The 24,389-nt window shown below is 36.6% G+C and overlaps 1 protein-coding gene across 4 annotated transcripts in view; it reads right to left on the bottom strand.

The window, feature by feature from the left end:
• Positions 1 to 647: 647 nt before the first annotated feature.
• SLC15A5 (solute carrier family 15 member 5) overlaps positions 648 to 24,389 on the bottom strand; it is a 54,264-nt gene continuing 30,522 nt past the window's right edge. For 3 of the 4 annotated variants that reach the window (XM_026037117.1, XM_026037115.1, XM_026037116.1), the window contains exons 9-10: positions 22,097 to 22,205; positions 20,816 to 21,214 (exon numbers count right to left, since the gene is read on the bottom strand). In XM_026037117.1, the coding sequence (XP_025892902.1) occupies positions 21,070 to 21,214; positions 22,097 to 22,205 (254 nt within the window). In that variant the 3' untranslated portion in view covers positions 20,816 to 21,069. Of the gene's footprint in view, positions 805 to 20,815; positions 21,215 to 22,096; positions 22,206 to 24,389 lie in introns of those variants that run through there. The other variant, XM_026037119.1, reaches the window with a different exon arrangement.

The following is a 24,389-nucleotide window of genomic DNA, read 5'->3' on the forward strand; positions in this document are numbered from 1 at the left end:
CACAAATGACAGGAGCATCGGGACAGAGCTGGTGAGCAGAACTTCAGGCATGAGAGCTGGCTCCTCAGATGTAAAACGTGGCAATGAAAATCAAGCGCCTGACTCGCAGACAACACCAGCCTCCTGCGTGTGTGTTTACTGGACTGTGTTTGCTTACAGCAGCTCACTGGTGCTACTGAGGGTGGAAACAGTATCCACAGGCAGCTCCTTTTGGAGCTGCTTAAATGTCTACAATCCCCACTTATTTTATTGATTCTTTCTCAGCGATTGAGGGCAACTATACTGCTACTCACTGACCCCCAGGGATATTCATGAGACAATAGCCACTGAATTATCTTCATTATAGCAAACAAAGCAAGGGCTGAAACGATGCAAAGTCCTTGGGAATTTGACAGTGGTTCCAGAAAAAAAAAAAAAAAAAAAAAAAAGTGAGGATGAATTTAGTTTTGCTTTCAGTATATTGTTATTCCACAACATCCAAGCTTGCTGGAACCGGACTGCTGAGGCCCCCCACAGATGCACAGGCGGGCAGAAGACAGGAGATGGTAAGAGATGATCAGAGGGTAATCGTAGAAACAGCTTCTTAAAGGATCTTTTCATTTCACCAGGTGATGGACCCACTATGCTAATTGAAACAATATCTGCATCTACTCCTTCGATTTCAAACCGCTGAAGCTCCCTTTTGACACAGGCATGATAAAAATAAAAGTCTTCTTCAAAAGAGTGATAGTGACCTTATTCAGGCATGTTCATTTCCATGGAAGGTAAATATGGCAGACAAAGTAGTGATGTTAGCAGTTGTTCCTGTGAAGTAAGACAGGAGGGAGAGGGAGAAAAAAAAAATCATCACACAATTTGTCTTTCCACCAGGCTGATTTCCTTTAGCAGCCTGAATAAGCAATTGGCTACTAGCCAGCTGGGGTGGATTTGTCCCATGTTTGCAAGATCAGTCAGTGAGCAAAGCTGTTTTCAGTTAATAAATATTTGATTTACAAGGTACAGTAAGTAATAAAAAAGGAAGGGAGTTTAGCTGCTGGGAGATTTGTTTAGCGCTTTAGTGGGGATAACTAACAACCAGCTTGGGTTGTTTTTCTCCTTCGCATGGCCAGTGGGCAACCAACTTTATCAGTCTTGCTGCATTACACCTTGTAGTGAGCAGAACTAACACACTGAGCAAAACAGAAGTGGACTGGGACATACACTGTGCCTTGACAGAAACACAGCTGAAGGGAACACTCTTAGATTCTCCTTTCTTCTTCTCTGTGAGTAACCTGTGATAAATATTGCATTTCTCGGTATCATTGGGAAAATCAAAACTGTTTGATCCTTTCCATATGATAGAGGTAGCTCTATATGGGGGGGGGGGAAGGATGTAAAGTAGCAGATACAGAACAGCCAGCAGCATTTTATCAAAGGAGCAAAGATCCCAGAAGACACCAATCTGCTAAATACGTGGTCCCAGGTATTTTGGTTAGAGCTGGAAAACAAAAATTGGGCATGCAAAAAAGTAAAATAAAGGCATGCTGAAAAAAATAGGAAGAAGAAAGCAGCTATAATGTAAAAAGTAGCAATTTTTACATGTTTAATTTATTCCTGGAGTGCTAAGCCCTTAGGTGGGGAATGGCAGCAATGTGGGCAAGCCAGAGGCCAGTATCAGCAGACAGAGGTGCTGTCCTGCAAGGAGCCAAGGGCAGAGTAGTATGGGCCAGAGGAGCAGACACCCCTGCTCTCAGGCCTTGGTGGGCACCAGGCATCCCGTCCAACCGTGACAGGATCACCAAGTCTTTCAGATCTTTGGTTCCCCCCTTTCTGTAAAAAGAAAGGCAAACCTATCCACTGTTCAGACGCATCACAGCTGCCTAATTCCATTTCTATGAAGCAGTTTGGAGTTCTCTCATGTAGCAGGCACGATGAAAGCGCAGAATATTATTGTTAATGTTGTGGCTGTTCATCGCAGATCAAAGCCTCCAACAGAAGAGTAATAGCCTGTTTCTAGAGGCTCTGAACAGCAGTCAGGATGTTCATACAACTTCACCAAAAATACCTTGCATACACAGAGCTATTCATTTCTAGGATGTGTTGTCAGTAGTTGCTTCCCAGTAACTACAAGTAGGACAGAACTAGAACAAAGTGTTTTCTTTGTCAAGTATGAATTAATGTATCTGAGCTCTAACTTTTCAATCTACACAGCTTTAGATTATCTTATGCTGCTTTACATTTTTCTCAAAAGAAAAGCCCAAGAATTTGATTAGTGAGAGGGACAAACTACAGGTTTTACAAAGCAGGCTGTGATCCCCTACCCACTCTCCAGCACATGGAGAGGATTCATATCACAAGACCTGGAGAGTGCGGCAGGCAACAACCCTAGATACAACCCAACTGCACCTTGCCTGCAATCTCTGTGCATTTACAGAGCAGCTGAAGACACACATGGCAGAACTGCAGCCTCTTACAAGCTGCCCTACAGGCCTGCTCTGAAGGACCATATCAAGGTTCATTCTTTGCTTGGTCTCCCATGGGAATTAGCAGCCAGGTGTGGGAGGAGCCACTTTTACAACTCTGAGGGTTTAATAGGCCCTTCTGCAGTCACCAAGGAGCCTCATTTCACAAGGAAGCCACTTGCAATGGCACTCGCTTTTCAGCTCCAATACTGATGCTGTACCAAAGGTTGAAGAAAAATAAACTCGGGGGAAAGGGAAACACGGTGGGATACACTTTGGATTCCTTTAAAAATTTTTAGAGAAAAAGGCACAGCATTCCATAGCCTCAGAGTTTAGGATGTTTACCTGAGTAACTAGAGTTCAAGTCCATGTATTGCCCAAATCAAAGTGGATGTGCCACCATCAGGCTACATTTTTCCACTTGTCATGGACTGACTAGATTGGTGACTTGGGCACTTGTATAGGGATGGAGGAATGGATCCATGCTCATAGTTCTACATGCACAGAAATTCTGCCTTTTAATTCTATTCCAGACTTAGAGAAAAACTCTATGCCAGAAGTTTCATCAAAGCGTATGCTTCTTCACTAGAACTTTAATGAACCAATGTTTCCTGAACAGAAAGTTTTTGCCAAAAAAGCTGTACAGCTCTACTATTCCGTTACATCCTCAATCTGCAAAAAAAATAAATTTTATCTTCTTTATATGAAGGACATTAAGATCTATTGTGAACAATTCACAAAGAGTTATTAAAAAGTGATGCTTTCACAAACTGATCTGACAGCTGCCACACTAGCATTGGACAAGAGGTTTGAAATGGGACAGATAGAGCAGTAATTTTGGCAAGAATGGTCCTGCTCCATATTAAGACACCCATTCATTCCCACAGACTGGAGTCCAATGGTGTTACTAAGTGCCCGGACAAAAGTGGGAGGACAACATTTCAGATTGACTTCAATTTTAGTAGCAATTGACATACTTGTTAAAATAAAATGCAAGAATTGGGCAAAAAATGTGTATTGTAATAACAGCAACATTACAAAACTGCTCAGCTCTGTCCTTCAGAAACAGGCTTTGTCTCTGTTTGTTTTTCTGTCGAGGAGGTAAATGTCCCAGAGGATCTCCCTTTGGGAACCTCTGTCTCAGCATGAAATGAGTAACACGATTTATGTAGACGCTGCCAGTTTCTTTCCCTTCTCAGACAGCAAATGGCTTTATCTAGTCAGGTAATGTCACAATAAAGTAGTACAGTAGAAATTTCATCACTGAATGGTCTAAAAGAGACAGATCACCCAATCTATATTTCCACGGGCTTTTTAAAGTGTACTCTGCTCAAAAGACAGCAAGCAGTAACAAGGAAGAAAAAATTGAGGCTACAGACATCACAGATCTCAAGCAAAAGGTTTCACTAGGGACCGATAATGGTTTTACCAAAATTGGATAAACAGAGAGGAACAATGGGACATGTTTAACAAATTTAAGTGAATGGATCCTATTATACTGGCTTTTGGAGGGCTTTTCAAAACAACTCTTGATCTATCACCTGTTTAACTAGGAAGCAACTGGGGGAAGGGGATAGTCTCTAGCATAGCTCACAACCCACTTTAACACCCTTTGAGAGGATGCTCTCACCTTCACATCACATCCGGCATCCTCTTCCCAACTGACCCCCATTCCCTGGCTTAGTTTGGGACTGTGTCTAGCTCTGAATGTATGGATTTCTTAATAAATAATTTTTTAAGAAAATACTAAGCCTTAAAATCAGTCAACATATTAATTATGTAATGCTACTGTCACCTTAGCGTCCAGAATTATCAGCCATGATTTCAATGTAGCAAGTTTTTCAGTCTACAAAAAGCACAGATTGCTCTGTTAAAACACAGAGAAACAACAACAAAAAACATCGCAGATTACTCAATTTTAGCCACTTTTGCTATAACAAGGTAAGACCATTTAATGTCTCAAAAAAAAAAAGAGCCATACCTCCTTGCAAATCGTATTGATAGCATTATACCATATCGTCAGTGCCAGACAGGGATGTGAACACAGACATTGGTGACAGGGATTAGTAAACAGAGAGAAAGGTGTGTCACCACCTCCAGAGATTTTTAGTGATATTCAAAAGGAGAGTGTTTACAAGCTCTCTTCCCACAAAAGTAAAAGCAGTTCTAAAACAAAACTATGCAATTCACTACTGTCTCAACTGATTTAGCATCTGTTGTTGCTGATGGTATCTCTGCTTCTCAACACTCATGAATAAATTCCTTCATCTTAAAACTTATAAACATAAAAGTTTGTGAAAGAACCTATATGATACCTTTTATTTTTTTTAAGGAGATTGAATAAAATATTTATGTCCCTCTGTGTCCCAAATACCAATTACTTCCTTCACAAAAAAGTAACCAATGTGATTAAAATTTTACCTTACTACAAAATAATATATGATTAACTCATACATTATCAATTGTTCTTGGCAGATATATGCTCTATCCATCTATTCCTTTTAAGCCATACTTGTCATCAACAGATCCTTTCAGTTACCAGTGAATCTCTTTTTCCTAGATCATAGTCTAAATCACTTGGGCTTCAGAATTAAATTGTAGAGGAATTTAGACATACAGAGATTCTGATGATTTTCAGCATAACTTGCAAAATCCCACTTTAACAAAGTTTTTAAGTCTAAGCAAGTACTCAAATGACTATTTCTTTCTTTATCATGACAGTATTCCCCTCAAAAAAATGATACAGTAAAAAACACTTTATTGTAGTGAAATTTTCAGATTTCTCTCTGGAATACAAAACCTGAAATCCAATAGAAATCTTCATTTTTAGCATTATGTTTTGTGTGCGAGATATGAAGAACTTAAAATTTTAATTAGAATTAAGCAATAATTTCCCAAAGTTTATAAAAAGACATTCTACTGAATAGCCTTACAATAATATGACCATGAAAACCAGTGACATTAATAAAATGGATGATAAATCCCCCCAGTATCTTAAAAATAAAATAAATCCATCCATAAAATCAATGCTCGAAGTATTGATTCGAAAACAGGAACAGCAACACAGAGCTTTTTTATTTTTATTAAACTACACTCTTCAAAGCCTTTTAAGAGTCTCCTGAATCTATCTAAACTGCACCTTTCATGGGGTGTTAATATTCAGTCCACAGAAATTGAGAAAGACTGAGTGAAAAAATACATTAAATATATACTGAAATTTTATTTATATGTGATCCTATATCCAGCTATGCAAAAACTGATATTCTACACTAGAAAATAAATTTTGATGCTTTTCATTATTAAAAGAAAAATCATTATACCACACCCAACCATCAGTTGACCACAAATAAAATGACATAAAGATGCCTTATGTAGAGTTTCCTCAAATGTGCATATAGTCATACTTGGAAAACTAACATTGATACCTGTGAGGACATGGGTTCTAGCACTTTAGCAACAGACATTGTAAGTCCTACATGTATTGTGCTCAGAAAAGTTCCTAGTTAGCAAAAGGAAAGATTCTCTTCAGATACTAAGTGCCATCACAATATGAATAAGTAGGAAAGTTTCAATCTTTCTTCAATCTTTCGGATTTATTGTGTGTCATTAGTAAGGAATCAGATCAATTTAATAGGAAACACACAGTTCTTATTCAGAGGGAACCTGAAAGCAGGAGAAAGGAAGTTGTGGATCAGAAGTGGCCCAAGACAGAAGAGTAAAGCTCCTTCTTACATATTTTTGCAAGACTGATCACATGCTTCTTGTATTGACTTTTGTGAGACCTCAAGGTTGTCCCCAATTCTTTATTTCTAGTGCTTTACAGCCTTTGCTAATATAGATAGAAGGATTTTCTCACCTGGATGGGACTTTGGCAAGTAATATCATCATTAGACTCAAGGATTTCCAGCAGGAATACAGGAAAATACATAGTAGAAAACTATATCTGAATTTGTATTTTTTAAAAGTTATTTTCATTCTCATTGCAAAAATTAATATGCAGAAATGAGTATGGAGATATGTAGAAAAATTCATCTGCACTATTAAGAACTCTGGTGGCTGAAACCCAAAAAACAAAGCCAATTTTATAATCAAAAGCAATTAAATTGATTGCTAAAAGATAAATACTGCATCTTTTTTCAATGGGGTTACTGTTCTTGAATAAGCAAACTGGTTGTTTTTTTCTGTTCATGAATTTAAAAGTATGTACCATATATCTCAAACATTCAGAGGAAAGCAAACACTTGTTAACAAGGTCTTTTTAAAAGACTCACACATTTAAATAGCTCATATACTAGTAACTAGAGAAGAAATAGTAGAGTGATTTCTTAAGTAAGAATATTGATGATTACTATCTGTTACAGATAGGAAAAATTACCTCTGCAATTCTAAATGACCTAAAGTTTTTCTTCAAACTATCATCTTCAGGAATGAATATCTTCCTCTGAAATCTGTAGGTTGATTTAAGACTTGAACAAAAGTTACTGTGGAAAAAAAATAATTATTTCTCTGCATATAGTTAATGGAAACAGTTTGTTTCTCAAGTACAACAAGAAAAAATATGCAATAGAAGCTGATTTATTTGCTTTGTATCTGTTGTGTGAACTATATAGATTAAGATTGATCCTTTCCTCTTAGGGGAAGAAAAAAAAAATGAAATAAGAAAAAATATCACCCTCCTGGTCTAGGAATTCCCATCAAAAGTAAGTAGGTATTTTAGTTTATAGACAAGCCTTGAAAATGCATGATTTTGGAGAAAAAATGCGTAGTATAGTTAAATCTGCAACAAAGAGCAGTTTTGGAATTAAAGTCAGCTGACAGTCTGGGGCTGCAATTTTAATTTGTTGATCCCTGGACTTAAGTATTTTGCAGCAGCAGTGTCTTGAATGACTGCATGCCACACTTGACTATGGTTTGGTCATCAAGAACTAAATGTAGATCTTAGCTTTCAAAAACCATATACATTTAAAAGACAATGTAGGAAATGTAATAACAGTCATAAATTCCTTCATGACACATTTAGTGCTAGAGTTTTATGGCTGAAAAACCATACTGGTCACTCCACACACTTAGTCATGCAAGCTGGGCACAATTGAAATCCTCGCTAAACACTTTGCCAAGTCAGGCAGCAAAATGAAACCAGGTAATATCCTGAGCAGGAGTACACTCAGTCACGATTTTCAGTTTAGAAGTAATTGAGATTATGTAGCAACAGTTGAGATGAAACTCAAACCACATGAAATGATGTTATCAAAATGCATCAACTGACTAATGGTTTGAATTGGTAGGAATATGTGATACTCCTCTCCATTTCTCAGTATTTTTAAAATTTATTGTTGTTTCAAAAGGCACCAACAATTCTAGGGGGTCAGAGAAGCTTCATCTGTTGTACTTGAACAGCACATGCAGAAATGAACCTCAAACATAATCAGGATCTGTGAACATAGAGAAAAAGTGAGTTTTCTTAGCAAGCTGCCCGTTTCTTCAAATCAGTTTTGTGCTGGATAGGCCAAGGTTTGACTAAAAATAACACAAAATTATAAAAAATATGTTTATAGTAGGAAAATCTTCTCCCTTGCATTCTTTCTTTTTTTTTTTTTTTAATTTCTCTCAAGACATCAAACTATGTCTTTAGAAGGATATTAAATACATATTTTGGAAAGCCGTAAATATGGAATGGAACAGTTATGTGAAAAGTAGTAAAGGCTACAGTGGTTACTAGTAGAAAGGTGCTATGTGCAGAATTACACCAGAATTACAACCATTTCCAAATTTTGTCCATGAATCCCTGGCTTGTAGTTTGTTGCAAAATGGCCTCCGAGTACTCAAAACGATTTCACCCAGATTTTCAGAGTGTGCTTTTGCCCCATACAGATCACTCCTCTTCAAGGGCAACCAAAAGGACAACTTCAACACACAGTCCCAGCCAGTAACTTCTCTGCTTCTTTAGACAACTTACTGCAGAAATCTGGGGGGACATAGGTACCACGAGCACATCCCCTATACCATTCAGTCCTTCCTCGAGATCTCCCATGGAAGATAAAATTGCTTTGATTGTATTTATTATAACCAGCTACACCCCTTTATAACATGCAGCCCCCTTGCTACGTTTCTATTTCAGCAGAGACTAGGTTAAGTTCCTGGAAAAATTCTTAAGACATTTACACTGCTGGATAATTAAAAAAAAATGTTTAATATCCCTACTTGATATGACTCAGCAGTCAAATATTTTCATTCAGAGACAGTTGGCATTAAAATTCAAATAGACTCAGGTATCATTAGCTATTTATGAGGGAAAGATTCTACAATTAAATATTCTTGATTTGTTAACAATTCAAGTTACAATGGGGCTTTTATTTCCTTTTAATTGTAAGCAAACAATATTATTAGTACTTGAGGCAGACAAAATAGCAGTGTTATCATGATTCATCTACCTTTATTACAAAAAAGCGGGGAAGAAAGAAACACACAAAAAGCCCCCCAACCTCAGTCTCTTCCTCCACCCCTCAAAATATCCTTTCTAATCCGATAAAAGCATCTGTCTTTGATTTCAAGTGGAGTACCTGCTGTGCAGGATGCAATGCCAATCCAATTTGCGTGCAACAAAACCAAATGGGTTGAAATGAACTCTGCATTTTAAAGATGTTTTTGTTTAATCATTACTGTCACTCCTCTTTAATGAATGCATTAATCAAGCAAAACTTCAAGCAAAAACGGAAAGGCTCATCTCAAGAAATGAAAAAAACAAACAAAAAAAACCCTCCTATCTTCACAATATCCGCTACTGTCAAACACTGTTACACTTTCCTTTGGCAGAACTTCAAATGCATATTACTGTAGGTTGTTTGGAAATGCTAAGTGTAAGCAGCAGCTCCCCTAAAGAAAGAAGGGGAGGAGGAAACAGGTGAGCTGGTTTGTAGTCTTAGTTCTTCCACTGAACTGGTTTATAACCTGGTACACAGAGCCCTGAATTTTCACAAGCAGCCCCTCAGATACCCTAGAACTTTATTTTAATTTGAAGGAACAAGGGAAACAGTCCACATCACTTTGCTAGCTATGTGTAAAACCTGCATACATAAAAATTATTCAGTGTTTAGAAACTGGCTTATTTCAGAGATGGATAAGAATCAGCAAGAACAATCAGGTGATTTCTATAGGGGAAAAAAAAAGCACATACATGGCTGACTTAAAGTGAACATTGTTTTTAGAAATTGTAGGTATGTATGTGCTCGTTATTTACATAAGTTCAGTTACTTCCATTATTTATCTTACTGTGTTTATCCAGCTTTTTGAACCAAGCATTGAAGATGAATTTGCATGGGAGAAAGAAAAAAGAAGGGGAGAACACCACAATTTTTTCAATCTTGCTTTTCCATCTTCTTCAGCCTGCAGGCAGAATTTAGGATTTGATGAGGCTTAACCATCATGATACACTGGCACAAGACAAATAGATACAAATACACTGCAGATATTTCAGTACAGCTCATTCACATGACAAACGTATTTTATATAAATGCTTTTCCTTTATGAGCTTTTTCCGTATTTATCACCTTTCATCCATTTTATGTTTAAACTCGCTATTTAAATAATCTTATTTCAGTTGTGCATTATATCTCTTCCACTTATTTAAGATATTAGTACTGTTCCCTGCCACCAAGATGCAACATACATACAAGCCTGTTGAGAGATGCACTAGAACTTCCCTTCTAAAATGTTCCTTACAGAATTAGATGCCTTCCAGAAAAAATTATCCAGAACCACTCTTAAAGGGTCATAAATTTGAAAATAAGCTTTATATATTTTAAAGACATTCTTTTTTTAATTTTTAAAATAAAATTTATGATTAGACCAGAAGTCTATGCACAAATTCCTTCTATTGATCCTATTAAACTTATCTCAATGTGGACACAAAAAAAACTCAGAGGAACAATCAGATTTTTCATCAATTAATTTGCAGTTTCTCAATGAAAAGTACCACATTCCTCCTTTTCAAATACAGTAAATGGAATATAGCAATATTACTGAAAATGATCACATACTAATCTTTTGTTTTTCCAAAAGACAGGGGGGAAAGGCAGATTTTCCTGGGTTCTCTTGATCCCAACGTGGTCAGATTTCTTTTTCGTATTTCTGAACAACAACAAAAAGAAGCAAAGTTGGCAATACTAATGCAGAGAAGCTAGACATTTTACTGTGCTGTTGCTACTAACTAGAATATTGATCAGTGGCATTTCTGGAATTGCAGTAAGTGGGTAGACTCATCCTCACAACCATACAGCCACCAACATAGCCACTAACCAGAACTGTGCAGGTAACTTCTTCCATCCTAGGAAGCAAGTGTCTAAAATTCCTTGATGTTCTTAGTCTATATTATGACAACTACCTAACAGCTGAAAAACTATTTATCTAATCCATTGAGAGTTATTCCAGAAGACCCCACTCAGTCAGTAAACTGAAAGTTTAGATCCCATAGTGAGCAGTGCCTGGGTCTGATTAACACCAGAATCAGAGAAAAGGCAATGAGACAACTCCTCTCAGTCTCACTAAGGACTCCAGATGAACAAATGTATGTCTTGCACAATATAATTTGAAAGCGTTGTATAAAAAGTTTCAATTATGATTATTATACAGCGTTTCCCTCAAAATGTTCCTTATTACTCTTAACAGTGGCATATAGTTATGGAATTATGCATTTAAAATGATGGCCAATAATTTCCTCACTCTTTCTTCCACGTTCTCCTTTTGAAATGTAACTAAAAAAAAATCCCATTTTCTTCTGAAAAAGACCTAGTTTCCTGATTTCAGCTGTTGATAGGTATGAAACAACATGACATTGGGGAGGAGGCGGGGAAGAAAAGGAAACGAGAGAGAAGTCATCCCAATCTTCTGCCAGGCACTTTACGACATAATGAGCTATGATGAAAAACAAGTCAAACGCTGAGAAAACAAGAGAGCTTGGAAATGTGATCTTACTGACGGCATTTGGAGTAATTAATTATAACCCATGTGACCACTGGATGTCCCCACTGTTCCTCAAATGCAGCAGAGGCATCTAACTAGCAGTTGCATAAACAGCACATTTGACAGAGATCAGTGAGCGTGCAAGGACGGGGTAGTGATGATTCCCACAGAAATATGTAATCAAAGCCTCACTGAACGCAAGCACGCTCACCTGTATGCATGGAAACAAATTGGAGAGTAGTTCACAAATATTGAAAAAAAAGCACTCTTTGAAAACAGTTTCTATCAAGTTCCTAGTTTCTAGTCAATGTTTAATAATGCAACAGTGAGCAAGGTGACAGCTCCTCTCAGGGAGCCCGGGAAGCAGAAGTGCTTTTGATGAGATGTGCAGGAAGCAAGAGTTGGGGAGCAGAACACAATGGAGCACATGGAAAAACTCTCGTGCCATATAAGATGAGGGGAAAGGGGAGAAAGAATAAGGATGGCAACGAAGGACTGCTGAGTGTCAATCAAAAGGATGCAAAAGAGCTGTACTAACAACTGAAATGCCATGGAGTGCTCTTCAAAGCAGAGGTTTGAAGGCATACGTGAGGTGAAAGCTGGGTGAGACAAAGAAGAAAACAAGAGAGGAGGGGGAAGGACTACTTCACATATCCTTTTTCGAGGTTGGGTGAGCTGAGAGGTTTAAGTTCATGAGAAGGTATAGGAAATTGAGGTGTTAGCATCAACTCATCTTTATTTATTGTTTTGCCATGTGATAAGAGGTCAGTTGCAATTCCTCCTCAGAAAATACAGCAAGTGCCTTTTGCTTTACTGAAACGAGAAGAAACAAGACCATATTATTTGTCATGGAAAGAATTTCCTACTAATGGAGTCAAAATCAAATTTCAAGTCAACTAGGAGGTTTTTTTTTTTTTTTTTTTTTTTTTTTTTTTTTTTTTTCCAGACTTAGGAAAACTCAAGCTTTCATTGCCCATGACATATTTAACACTTAAACTGAGAGGCTTCACCTTGGAAAGCTCTGGATACCCTCTACACCCTCTCATCCCTTATTAGCACAGCTCAGTACCATTAATTGTTAAACTACCAACCCACAGGAAAGGCAATAGTTGCACCCGCAAAATAACAGGATTAAGTGTTTTGTCCCTCCTTCCTCTTCAACCTCTTTGGCCTTCCTCCTATTCTGGAAGCCTGATCAATGAAAGTCTAAGCCACAGCTGACTTCGTCAACCACAAAACAGGACATAACAACCTGCAAGAGGGCAAGTACTAGCAGAGATATAGTGAACGTAAACAGAATACAAATATCTAAACTGAACATTCAACCATAACATGCTAAACTGCCAATTAGTAACAATTAGTTATAGAAGTTATTCAGATACCTTGAACCGAGGATAACTCCCAAAGCCTAAATGCCTGGAAGCACTTACCAGAAAGATATTATGCTCTATATTCTTCCCTTACATACTTGAAGGAGGATCACTGATCTGACCACAGCATGGCTATTCTTTCGTTCAGATTTCACATGATCACAAAATAGAGCTGCACTGAAAAGACAGATTTTAAGGGGAAAAGCCCTGGGGGGAGAAAAATGCATGAATATATTTGAATAATAAATTAATTTGAGAATTCCATGGCTTTAATTTAATTTAATTAGGTACTCCGAATGATCTTTTCAAGCTTGTTCTACTTTGTTTGAAGCAATGTGTATATGTACATATATGTACACACACACATATACATACAAGCGCATCAGAAATCCTAGATAGCTTTTAGTTCCTCCCCTAGATTTCTTCTGTTCTTTTAAAATCAACAACTGACCCTAGTGCATATGTTTGTATGAAGAATACAACAGCTAAAGTGATTTGCTATTTAATTGTAATAAAAATAATAAAAATCAATACCTGTTACACTGACTTCTCATAGCTAGTGTTATTTTTTTTTAGACATGTTATCAGACAGAGAGAATTCAGTGTGTGTACTTCAGTGTTCCAAAAATAAGAGTTACTATCATGACTCCTCATTCAAAGATCTGAGATTGCTTAAAAATGTCAGGGATGCTTTATGACAGCTGTTCAAATTCTGAACAGTTTCTTTACAGCTTTTGGCTCTCAAGGAGGGTAAGCAAAATTTCTAATCCCAAGACTTGATTACTTTCCCAGTTTTAAATGGAGACTATGTACTCTCAGACTGTTTGTTAGAAAGACATTTCTCTGGTTCCTCTTGTGCTTGCAAGATGTTACCTTTCTGCTTAACTCCAAACTTAAGTCAAGGAAGACTGCTCTGAAAAAAGAACTCTCCAAAAAACAATTGAAGTCCATTAGGTCAGAGATTTTGAGTCCTAAAGTTCAAGCTGTCTTCAAGCCTCTTTGTCCAAGAGCCCAGAGAACCAAGAATTTAGCTATTATCTTTAAGGTTGTGAAATTAAACAGATCCTTCATACTCTACCTGACTGCTCCCAATTTAATCTTATTTTAGTCTAAAAATTTAATTTTTAAAACCCACCCAAAACTACATATTTTCTCAACCAAGACACAACTAAACCCTGTTAGTGTTTACAGAAAATTACCAGAAGCACATTGCAAAATATATGAGAGAATAAGGGAGGGGAAAAAAAAAAAAAAAAAAAGGTAGTTGTTAAAAGGCAACTGATTACAAAAGTATTCAGGTGTCCACAGAAGTAAAAATGTCTTGGATTCTTAGATCAAGTTAATTCATATCTTATTTCATATCTTATTTCTATGGCACTTGTTTCACATTTACAGTGAGCTTGACATACAATTTGGTCTAGAGTTGCTAGTTAGCTCTGATCAAGGCAGTTTTAGCTAGACTTATGTGATAAAAAAAAAAGTCCTGAAATCACTCTGTAATCCAGCCTGAAACATTTGCAATGCTTTGATAGAGTCCTTTAAGGATGATAAACTAGAACAAGACTACAGCGTTAATCCTGTATTGCACTAAAGAGTCTCACAAATTCAGTTTTAATTTTTATAAACAGATTGCTTCTTGGGTTGTTATTATTAGTGTGAGCTGGACAGCTTGAATTAGAGAGTAATTTATTCCCTGTGCATTTCTAATTACAGAAAAGAGGTTCACTCATTGACACACTTGTCCGTCTTGTTCTTTCCTGTCTTTCAGGCATGGCTGATTGCAGTTAAATAGACAGACCAGCACAAACTGCATAAGAAACACAACTCTGTCAAAAAAGGACTGAAGTGTTACCATTAATTATTCTGGACCATGTGCTCATTTACAACAGATCTAACATGAGAAATATTCTCAGAGGTGTCAAACAGCCTCAGTTTCATAGGTGCATGGGGGTAGCACTGACTAAATGTTTGAGTGACTGGTAGGATGTGACCTGCCAGAGACCCTAGAAGCTTGGGGATTTCATGTGCAATTTCTGTTTCAGCATTCAATAGATAATTTAAATTGGGCCACTCTGAGCATTTCTGAAGCATCTACATGCCTGAGCCTGTGTTGGAACCACGTGAGGATCTCAAAAAAACAGAAAAAAAAAAAAAAAAAAAAAAANGAATGAGAGAGAGAGAGAGAGAGAGAGAGAGAGAGAGAGAGAGAGAGAGAGAGAGAAGTGCACCTGCCCAACTATTTGAGAGTGACTGTTTCTTGCAAACACTTAATGGAAATGAAAATGTTGTTTTCTAAAGAACATCAAAAGGTAGGTGTATCCATCGCTGAAAACACAGGAATATGTCTTGAAAATGCTATTGGGAATGAAGAAAAAGAGCCAAAACAAAACCACCATGATTTAGATATAGTTAACTAACTCTACAGCATCATTTGTTGTTTCAAATAACAGGGCACAAAATAGTTAATTTAAACCATTAACCAAAGAATAAATTTTGCAAAGGCAAGGATCAGTTGACAGATAATTTAGATTGGAGCTGACAAAAGCACTGAAATTGCTGAATAGGTTATACCCAAGAAAAATTTCATCAGGCACAATAAGACTCTGTGTTCAACTTTAAGATATGAGAAATAGATTCTTTAGAATTTCCATAACTTCCATTTTTATTCTTTTTAACATCTGTATATTGTAACAGAGGAGACCTTAATAAGATCTGCTCTCACATAGATCATAAGCATGAATCTCCTATTTCACATGAGGAGAGGAATAGAAAACACTTCTACAATTAAATAACATCATTTAAAAATAGGTATTATTGCCCCATCTTCCCTATATAACAGTTTTGCTACATCCTGTTGTGGAAACCACCATCTTATTTTTGTTACGCCTACATTACATGCACACTTAGATCTCTGCAATGAAATTCCTCCTTAAATACATTCCCTTGGTCCTTTCTCACAGAACACAACCACAGACCTCTTGTCATTTAAGGTTTTATGTAATATTCCCACCATTACATTTCAGTTTACAAACAGTCTAAGTCTAAAGAGCATTGGCACTAAATCGCAAATCTTGACAAACAATGACAGGCTTAAGGGGTTATCATCTGCCAGGAAGATATTGAAAATAAAAAAGAGTTTTAAATCTCTCACATTTCTACAGTTGTCACAGGACATATTTTATATTTAAAAAGCAACAATTCAAGACAGTAGGAAGTCTCCATGAATCTGTATAAAGAATTTCAGCATTGGAGGCAATGCCGAATTGCTTACAGTACCATTCCCTTCCAGTCTTTACTATTCAAAATTTGCTTTGAATTGAAGATTTTGTTTAGTATCAAAGATTTCCTCTTCCTACTAGCTAGATAAACTGATGATATCTTTGTATTTTTGACTCATCAACCATCCGAACAGCAAAGCTTTTTACTGATACTTGACTACTATCCCCAACCCCATCAAGATTTTTGCTTCTGAAGTTCAGATGACATAACAACAATGAAAACATTCAGGATTTTGTTTCAAAAAGATGCTTTTTACCAGGATACAAAGCCAATATAATCAAAAGTCGACTGCTTTGGGGCTTTATTTGTCTGTTTAAGTGTTTCAGGTTTTGAAATATTTCCTCTCCTGATTTGATCAAAGAAAAAAAAAAGAAAAAGAAAGAAAAAAAATATATTTTTTTCATGAAACAGACGTGTGTCAAGACATGCACACATTCACCTTCAAACTCTATCCAGTCAGGATACTGTGCTGAAAAGAGTACAAGAGACTTTCTTCTAAACCTTGACTTAGTTTTTCTACATTAAGTTACTCCAGATGTTTTAAAGAGAACATATAAACATTAGGTCATCACATCATACAGGAAAAGAGCCTAACCGTATGGCTAATATCTAAAATATTTTCTAGAGATGAGCCTTTAAAACACTTTAAAGTGTTTTAGAAAATTAGAATTAACATATTTTGACTCTATACAAAATCTTGGGTCTTTGAAGGGAGGAGAGTACACTCCTATTAATCTCTCGGTTAAGTAACTATCTTTTTGTTTTAAGCTAAAAAGTATGCAAAAGATACAGTCATATGTTATCTAATGAAGCTTTCTGTTATTTTCTGAGGGCATGCATACTCCAAAAAAACATGCATATTGTATCTACAGTTTGACAGCCATCATGTGCATTATCCAGTATTCTGCAGGGATGAAGTGTCTTCAGAACATAGAAAAATATATAAGATGAATTCTTTTTAGACTGACAGCAAATGCGCATAGGAACTGATTAACCAAGTTTAAAAAGTCAACTGGCACCAGTGTTAGCAGCCTGCATAAGGTTCAAATGTCAACCTCCTCTGACTCAAAGAAACTTTTATTCAGATGGAGAGAGACTGAATCTAAAAAAAAAACAAAAAAAATAGAAATAAAATATTACTTCTATCACAAGATTTCCTAGAGAAGAAGTTCTTTTCTTCTATTATTCTATTAAAAACATAGGCATGGTGTGTAGGATTTTTTTTTTTTTTTTTTTTAAGAAAGATTAAATAAAAACATTCTTTCAAATCTTCCTGTGGAGGATTATATTTGCCCTTGCTAAGTAAGTATATGTTTGAGCAAGTAGACACCAAGCTGAAATGTGAAAGCTTTAGTTCTGTTCCTCACTTCTGCTCTAGTTCTCTACAAAGACTTTCTTCTATGTAATCTTTCCAACTCAGATCCTGCAGAAGACGACCGAAACTGAAGAGCTGAACGTGACTGATTTTAATATGAAATGGGTCACCTACCTCATTCTCCTTCAATAGAGCAAAGCAAGTGATTCTGGAAAATACAGAAAAACTGTCAACATAGCAGCAATAGTTGAAACAGTAGTTTAATGGGAGCAATAACAACTCTGACAAAAAGAAGGAAAAAGAAAGGCAAGACAGAATCAGAGAGTTCTTTTTAATGCTATAAAATTATTGTTAAGTATTTTAATCTGACACATTCACAGTCCTTTATTTAAAAAGGAGTTTTGATAGCTTTTCTTCATTTCACAGGCATGGAAATGGACTCAGATCAAATAACTTGCACAAGGACACTCATGAAACCTCTGTAATGCCTGATCTGGGTTCTATCTTCTGACTACTACTAGTGAGTCTTAACAACTCCCTCTTTCCTCTGCAAAGCTGCAGGCTTCAGCAAACAAAGCATTCCTTATAGCTAATTGGTATTACATGGAAACTCAACTGCTCTTATTTACAAAACTACAGATTTATGTCAAGCAAAGCCAATTATGCTTAATGTTTAAACTATTGCAGGTGCTCAATGACATTGTTGCTAGGCAGTAGAAGTGAAATTGCTCTTTTAATGCATCTTGTTCCAACTGGGAGCATGTGTTTTATCATCAGTGCAAACTTAACAGATGGAGATCTTAATCCTTACCAACGAGCTCTTTTCACCCACACCCCCCTCAAAATGCTGTCCTGTGCATTTAAACATAACGGAAGTGCTCAGTGAGTTGTATGGGACAGAACTTGTTTTTTTTTTTTTTTCCTCTACGTGCTTACAAAAATGCAGTATAAAACACATGTCTAACTCTAAAAAACAAACAAACAAATCAAACCACATAACACCAGCAGTAACTAGTAATACATCTGGCTATTCAAAATTAATAACAACCTCCTCACAATGCAGCACCTACCAAAATAGCTTGGACGAGAGTTGGTCAGCTGGTAGAGCTGGTAGACAACTGATAGACAGCGTACGACTGAACGAGGATGTCATCTATTCCTGACAAGGGAACCTCACTTAGGAAGTGATTTTTTTCCCACACACTATGTCAAAAACATAACTCATTACGATAAGAGTGAAAACATGCATTACACCTTGTGCAACACCACACAAATAGATGATTTGAAACACAGGCAATCTGAATATTCTGTTATCTCTTATTATGCAAATTGTCACAGGTAAACAAAATGCTGAAGACGAGAACTTCAACTATCTTATTATTTTACAGCTGCTTGTGGCTTTATATCATATGCACATGCACATTTTTATTCTGTCCTTCCTTTAATATATTACCCCATATTCTTGAAAAACCATCAGGTCAAAGACTGAATCTCCAGAATACTTCATATCCAGCAGACAATGAAACTGATAGGATTTAGAAAACTTAGGCAAGACTGAAGGAATCTAGCAGTCACCCTTTCCTTCTGCCATCCACCCAAAAGCTGTTCTCGTCATAAGAGTGTGATTGTTAAGGACCTGAGAAAGAGTTTCCCGACAGCAACCAATACACCAAATAAGTCCCTTGCAATAACAGCAGGTTCATCTTTTATCTTAAAAGCAAGATATATTTTTTGTTCTCTTGTCCTCAATTCACGTAACTTTTGTTTTAGTAAAATGTCTGCCACCCAGTTACACTCATTAGCTCATGCTTCAATTTTCGTTCTTACATGCCTCGTGCCCATGAGAGCATAGGGAAAGAGGGTGCCTCCTACCAGAAGGGCAGGAGCTTAGGTTAGGCAACCAGGCAGCCTTCCTCCTACACATCACTTCCCACAGAGCAAACAATGGATTAGAAGCTCATCTCTACCATCAAGTTGCACACATTCCCACACCTGTAAGAAAGCACATCTCAGACATGGATGATCATTTCAGACAGGCTTGTAGTGTGGCTTTGTATGAAAGCAAATGCTTCTTCCATTTCCACCAATGCTCTTTTTTTTTTTTTTTCCCTTAAAAAAGATATTAAATGTGTTCCACACAAATAATTACTCCTTCCACAATATCTGTTGCCATATGGGGGTCTCTCAGCCACCTTGTAGTTCTTCCCCTGACCCTCATCTACCTCATCTTTGCTAGTTATTTCCCATGGGATGCACGTAAAATGCTTTTCTGAAATCAGGGCACATATCTCTACCACATTTTGTTTAGAAAATGCGTTCTCATTAAACATAAGCACTAAGGTAGTCTGGCAAATCTACCTTTGATATATTTGAGGTATTTTATTCCATTTTCCTTTTATCGCACAACTTCAAATATTCTCTTTTAAAATCGTACAGAAACCTTAAATACAGCAAGATCAAACTAACAGCTCTGAGCTGTCCTGATGGTCTTCCTTAGATATAGTTACTACATTTTGTTTCCCCCACCTCAGTTCTATAGCTACACCATTAAACAAAGAGGATAGTTCCTTTGCTGCCTTTTTCATATATTCAGCGCATAAGCTACTGTATCAATTTGGTGCATTAAAATCCTTAAATGTAGTTCCCCCTTTGGTAAAGCATTCCTCATATCAAGAAGCTTTCTCACTTGACTTCCATTTTCAATATAGTCACTTTTACACTAAAGGGTTCCTTTAGTTTTTGAATTCAATGTGCACCCTCATAAGGGCCTTTTTTTTCCCCCCCTTATTCTCTTTTTAGTAATAAGACTTTAAAAAAAAATATATCATTAATTACTAGGTTAACATTATTCACAAAACTCAAGTCAGCTAATTCTGGCAATGTAGTACGATTTAGATTTTTAGATGCAAAACTATTCTCTAATAAATTTGCTCCTTATTTCCAGTTATAACCAACATTTTCCCCCACTGTTTTCCCTCCACCCCCTTCATTTTAGCTACAATTAGTAAACTAAGTCTCCAGTTCTCCTACTAGCACTTCTCCATACAGCATATCTTTCAGTGATGATAAATCCCATGGAGCTTCTAGCAAAAGAAAGACTTGATACCTCAGCACAGATTATTTCAAGACAGGCTCTATGCATTTGTTCCCACTACATGATTTCTAGTATATGTTTTGGTAGATCTCAAAGCAATTTGCAAGGAATGTTAGTCTGGCTGTGCGTATTTCACTAAAACAGAAATTACAGTGACCTGTTGAAGTTTGGATAGCAGATAAGTAACAGAGCCAGGAATATGTTGAAAATGTTTCCCACATTTGCAAGTTTCAACCATCCAATATTGCCTGGTAAATTATTTTTAAATGATGCTGTCATGAAATAATTTGCTAAACAAATGTATATAAGAGTTTATTCATTTTGAATCATTATTAAGTACAAATATACGTGGATATCTTCCTATACAGATTAAAAACTTTTTTTTTTAAATGGATCATGCTAAGCAGTGAGCTATCATGGTCTCCAATGTGCATTATGATACATAGCACAGAATCCTACAAGAGCAAATCCTGTGACGCTTACATTGTTCACTTAGAAATAACATTATTATTATAGTAATTCAAAAATATGTTGACGTTTACCATGACATTTATTGTTAAGAAGCTGGTATATTAAATTCTGATTGCATTTCATAAAAAGAGTGAAATTTTATCATGTCGTCTCCATAGGAGACAAAATGGGAGAACAGTCTAGGACACTGTCATAAAACTTGATAGCTTTTTGATGCTGCAAAGGTTTTGCTTCAGGAAGACTTCCTCTGAACTCTTTGGTGTACTCCTGACTCAGATCATTGTATCTGAAAGGAGGATGGAAAGAGTAATAGTTTGAAACAAACAAGCAAAAAACCAACCAAACAAAAAGCAATAATCTTTTCTGGGATTGATTTTGTCCATTGCCTTATTAGGTATCTTGAAAGCTATAGTGTCTTTCCAAGTCCTGATTTTCTAGCAACCAAAAAAAAAAAAAAGAAAAAAGAAAAAAAGGAAAAAAAAGATAAGGACTCTCCTAGAAACTTTCAGGATTTAAGAATGAGAAGTATCAAATTGGATGTAGGTATAAGTAGCAGTTTTCATAGATTTGAGGCAGTATTAACAAATTTAAAAAAGCAGGAATTAATGTATAGGATGATGCACAAAGTACTCAGTGTTTTGGAACCACGATTTTCTCAGAGTAATTGAAATAAGGTTTTTCTAATTCAGAGAGAGGAAAAAAAAACAGCCTTCAGAACTCTTAGTTATGATGTTGGCCAACAGCGTTCAATTTTCTTCTTGCAACTCCTTCATCCACTCTCCTGTGACTGAGATTTACGCTCTTGGAGACGATAGCAATTGAGTTAATTCCATGCAGTGGAATTCATTCCATGGCTAAAATCTTGGTGCTATAGTCTTAATTCCTTATCAGCAAATTTATGGACTTCTGCAAATTCAGTGTTTTATATTAATAAATTTCCTTAAATATTTAAGGCTAGTTACACTTTTTTTTTTTTCTTTGCTTGTTTTTAAATCTTCCTACTGTGCAATATCTCTTTTCAAGGCAGAATAAAAATATTGAAGTTTGGAACTTGAATGATAATGTCAATCTATCACTGCCGATTCTTCATTATATACTAGCATATAAGCTGTGCAAGAATTTCTTTCCATATATGCAAATGAAACAAAATTTCATTTCTCCCATGTACCTGTGTGCAATGGTCCAGAATCCCAGGGTGTTTGCCATCATTAAGGAAGCCAAGAAGAAGAAGAATCTCTCTAATTTACCTTCATGCAACAAGTGTGGAAACCAGTTGCCTGGTAGAGCAAATATTTAAATCAGAATTAGTTTATCTTGGAGGTTCACATGAAAGACATGGAGATAAATTTTTGCAAGACAACAACAGCAGGTGCTGTGAACATCCACAGCTATTCATATGGACTTCTTTATTATCCTGTGCACATAAGCAGATGAATGTCAAAAGCGTAAATTTTAGGAAGACCTAGAATTAATGTCACCCACAGAAATCCTTTTTCACTCCTCCTCATGCTTGTATTAGTCAAAAAAAAAAAAAAAAACATCACAGTCCCTTGAATGATACTCAATTACCAAGATGCTACCTTGATTATTTTACCTTTGTTAACCATGAGTCTGCAACAAATTATTACTGCATTCCTTTTCAAGAATCACAGACATTTTGCTACCAAGGCTTTTGCCAAGATAGCATCCAAGACATTTTGGCAGCTGAAACTCCACTAAGTGGAGGACATTGCCACCCATTTATAATCAGAATCTTTCATGTGTATATTCCTATGTGCTTCACGTTGCTACTACGCTGCTTGTGGTGTTGACCATTGCAAACCTTCTATAAATGATATAAAAATAGATGATAAATAACTATGGAAATCAAGATTCTTAACAGAAAAGCAAGTCCCCAGTATCTCTGCATCTGAAGATTCAGTACTTTAAGTACCATAAACTACTACAGCAAATAAATAAAACCAAGAGGAAAAAGAAATTAATCTAGAGTATACTGTGATGTTTTGAGGGAGAGACAAGCTCCTATATTATTTGAGAACACAGGCTGTGTATTGACTTGAAGACAGAAAGACAGTCTACGCAGCAAAGCAGTGAAGTGTAAGTATGCAGCATGAAAAGGATGGTGCTGAGAATCCAGTACCCACACTAAAATGGTACTGAAAGGAGTTTGCATCAGATTAGTTCCCATTAACGGCTGGAACACATCCATCACAGACTTTTTTTTTTGTTTGGTCGAATCGAATGTACTTTTTGTGCACAATGATTACAATTTGACACAAACCAATATACAAATATTCAGAGATGTTCAGGAGGTTCAATTCCAAAGCACACTTCTGGTGTGAACTAAGATATTACTGTAGATGAACCCCAAAGCACTTCTCTTTGCTCTCTCAGACTTCAGCATCAAATCCTCCCCCTTCCGAATACAGTAACTACTCACCATTTGGATGGGCTGAAAAGGGTAAGAAAAATAGCCTTTTTTGGCAAGCCTATATGGTACAAACCGCAGCACAAAGGCTGTATAGTCTTAACCGATCATTAATTGACCACAAGTGCCATCCATTGCTATTCTTAGATTTTTAACATTTTCCTAATTAGATCTAGAGAGAAAAAACAATTTCACAGCTCGGGAGGGCCTCCAGTCAAAGGATTACCCTCAAGATATTTATATTTTTATTTTTCCCTCCACATCTCAGAGTTGTAAATACATTTCTGCTCAAAGTGTTACCTTTAGCTCTCATGGGATTAACAGGGAACAACTGCCATCAGCGCAGTAGTTTTCCTGAACTCCTCCACAGTTTGTTCCATGCCGTGTTACCTTTCTGCCTGTCACTGAATGGCACCACTTCACCTCTGCATGTGCCATTCCTTTGGCAGCATTATCTCAAAGCGGGTCTTAAAACGTATCATTTAACGTTGTCAGTTGACTGAGCTCCTAGGTACTATAACTTCATTTTAGTAGCTTATAAACTTTTACTGTCATAATTCACAATCAGGTAGTTTTTCATTTTACATCCCCCAGTGGCCAATAGAACACAAGGAGAGAGAAGGAGTTTATCTGATGAAAGCAAAAGCAAGCATGGGGCTCTCTGCTACAGCTTGTCAAAGCAGAGTTCACACTGTCTGTCGGATTATTTACATCGGCTGGTCTAACTATATGAGCAGCAGGAGTTTCATAATGGAACTCCGTTTACAATGGGATCTGAACAGAAAATATGTACTTTAAATAGGATAGAGCTGTAAAAAAAAGAAAAAAAAACACTAAGAGCTTCTAAGAGAAGAGAGTAAAACAGACCTTTGAAACTGGCTTACTGTGAAGCCAGACACCGTACTCAAGCATTGAAAACGGGAATTGTTGATTTTATCAAGGTGAAATGCCAACCTGGGAATCCAGAGAGTAGCCTCTACTCCCTACTTATATCATCAGCCTCTTCCATGATCTAGGTCAAAGATCATTGTTC

Source organism: Nothoprocta perdicaria, unplaced genomic scaffold (genome assembly GCF_003342845.1).
Source record: "Nothoprocta perdicaria isolate Ctin4 unplaced genomic scaffold, notPer1 scaffold_190, whole genome shotgun sequence".
NCBI lineage: Eukaryota > Metazoa > Chordata > Aves > Tinamiformes > Tinamidae > Nothoprocta > Nothoprocta perdicaria.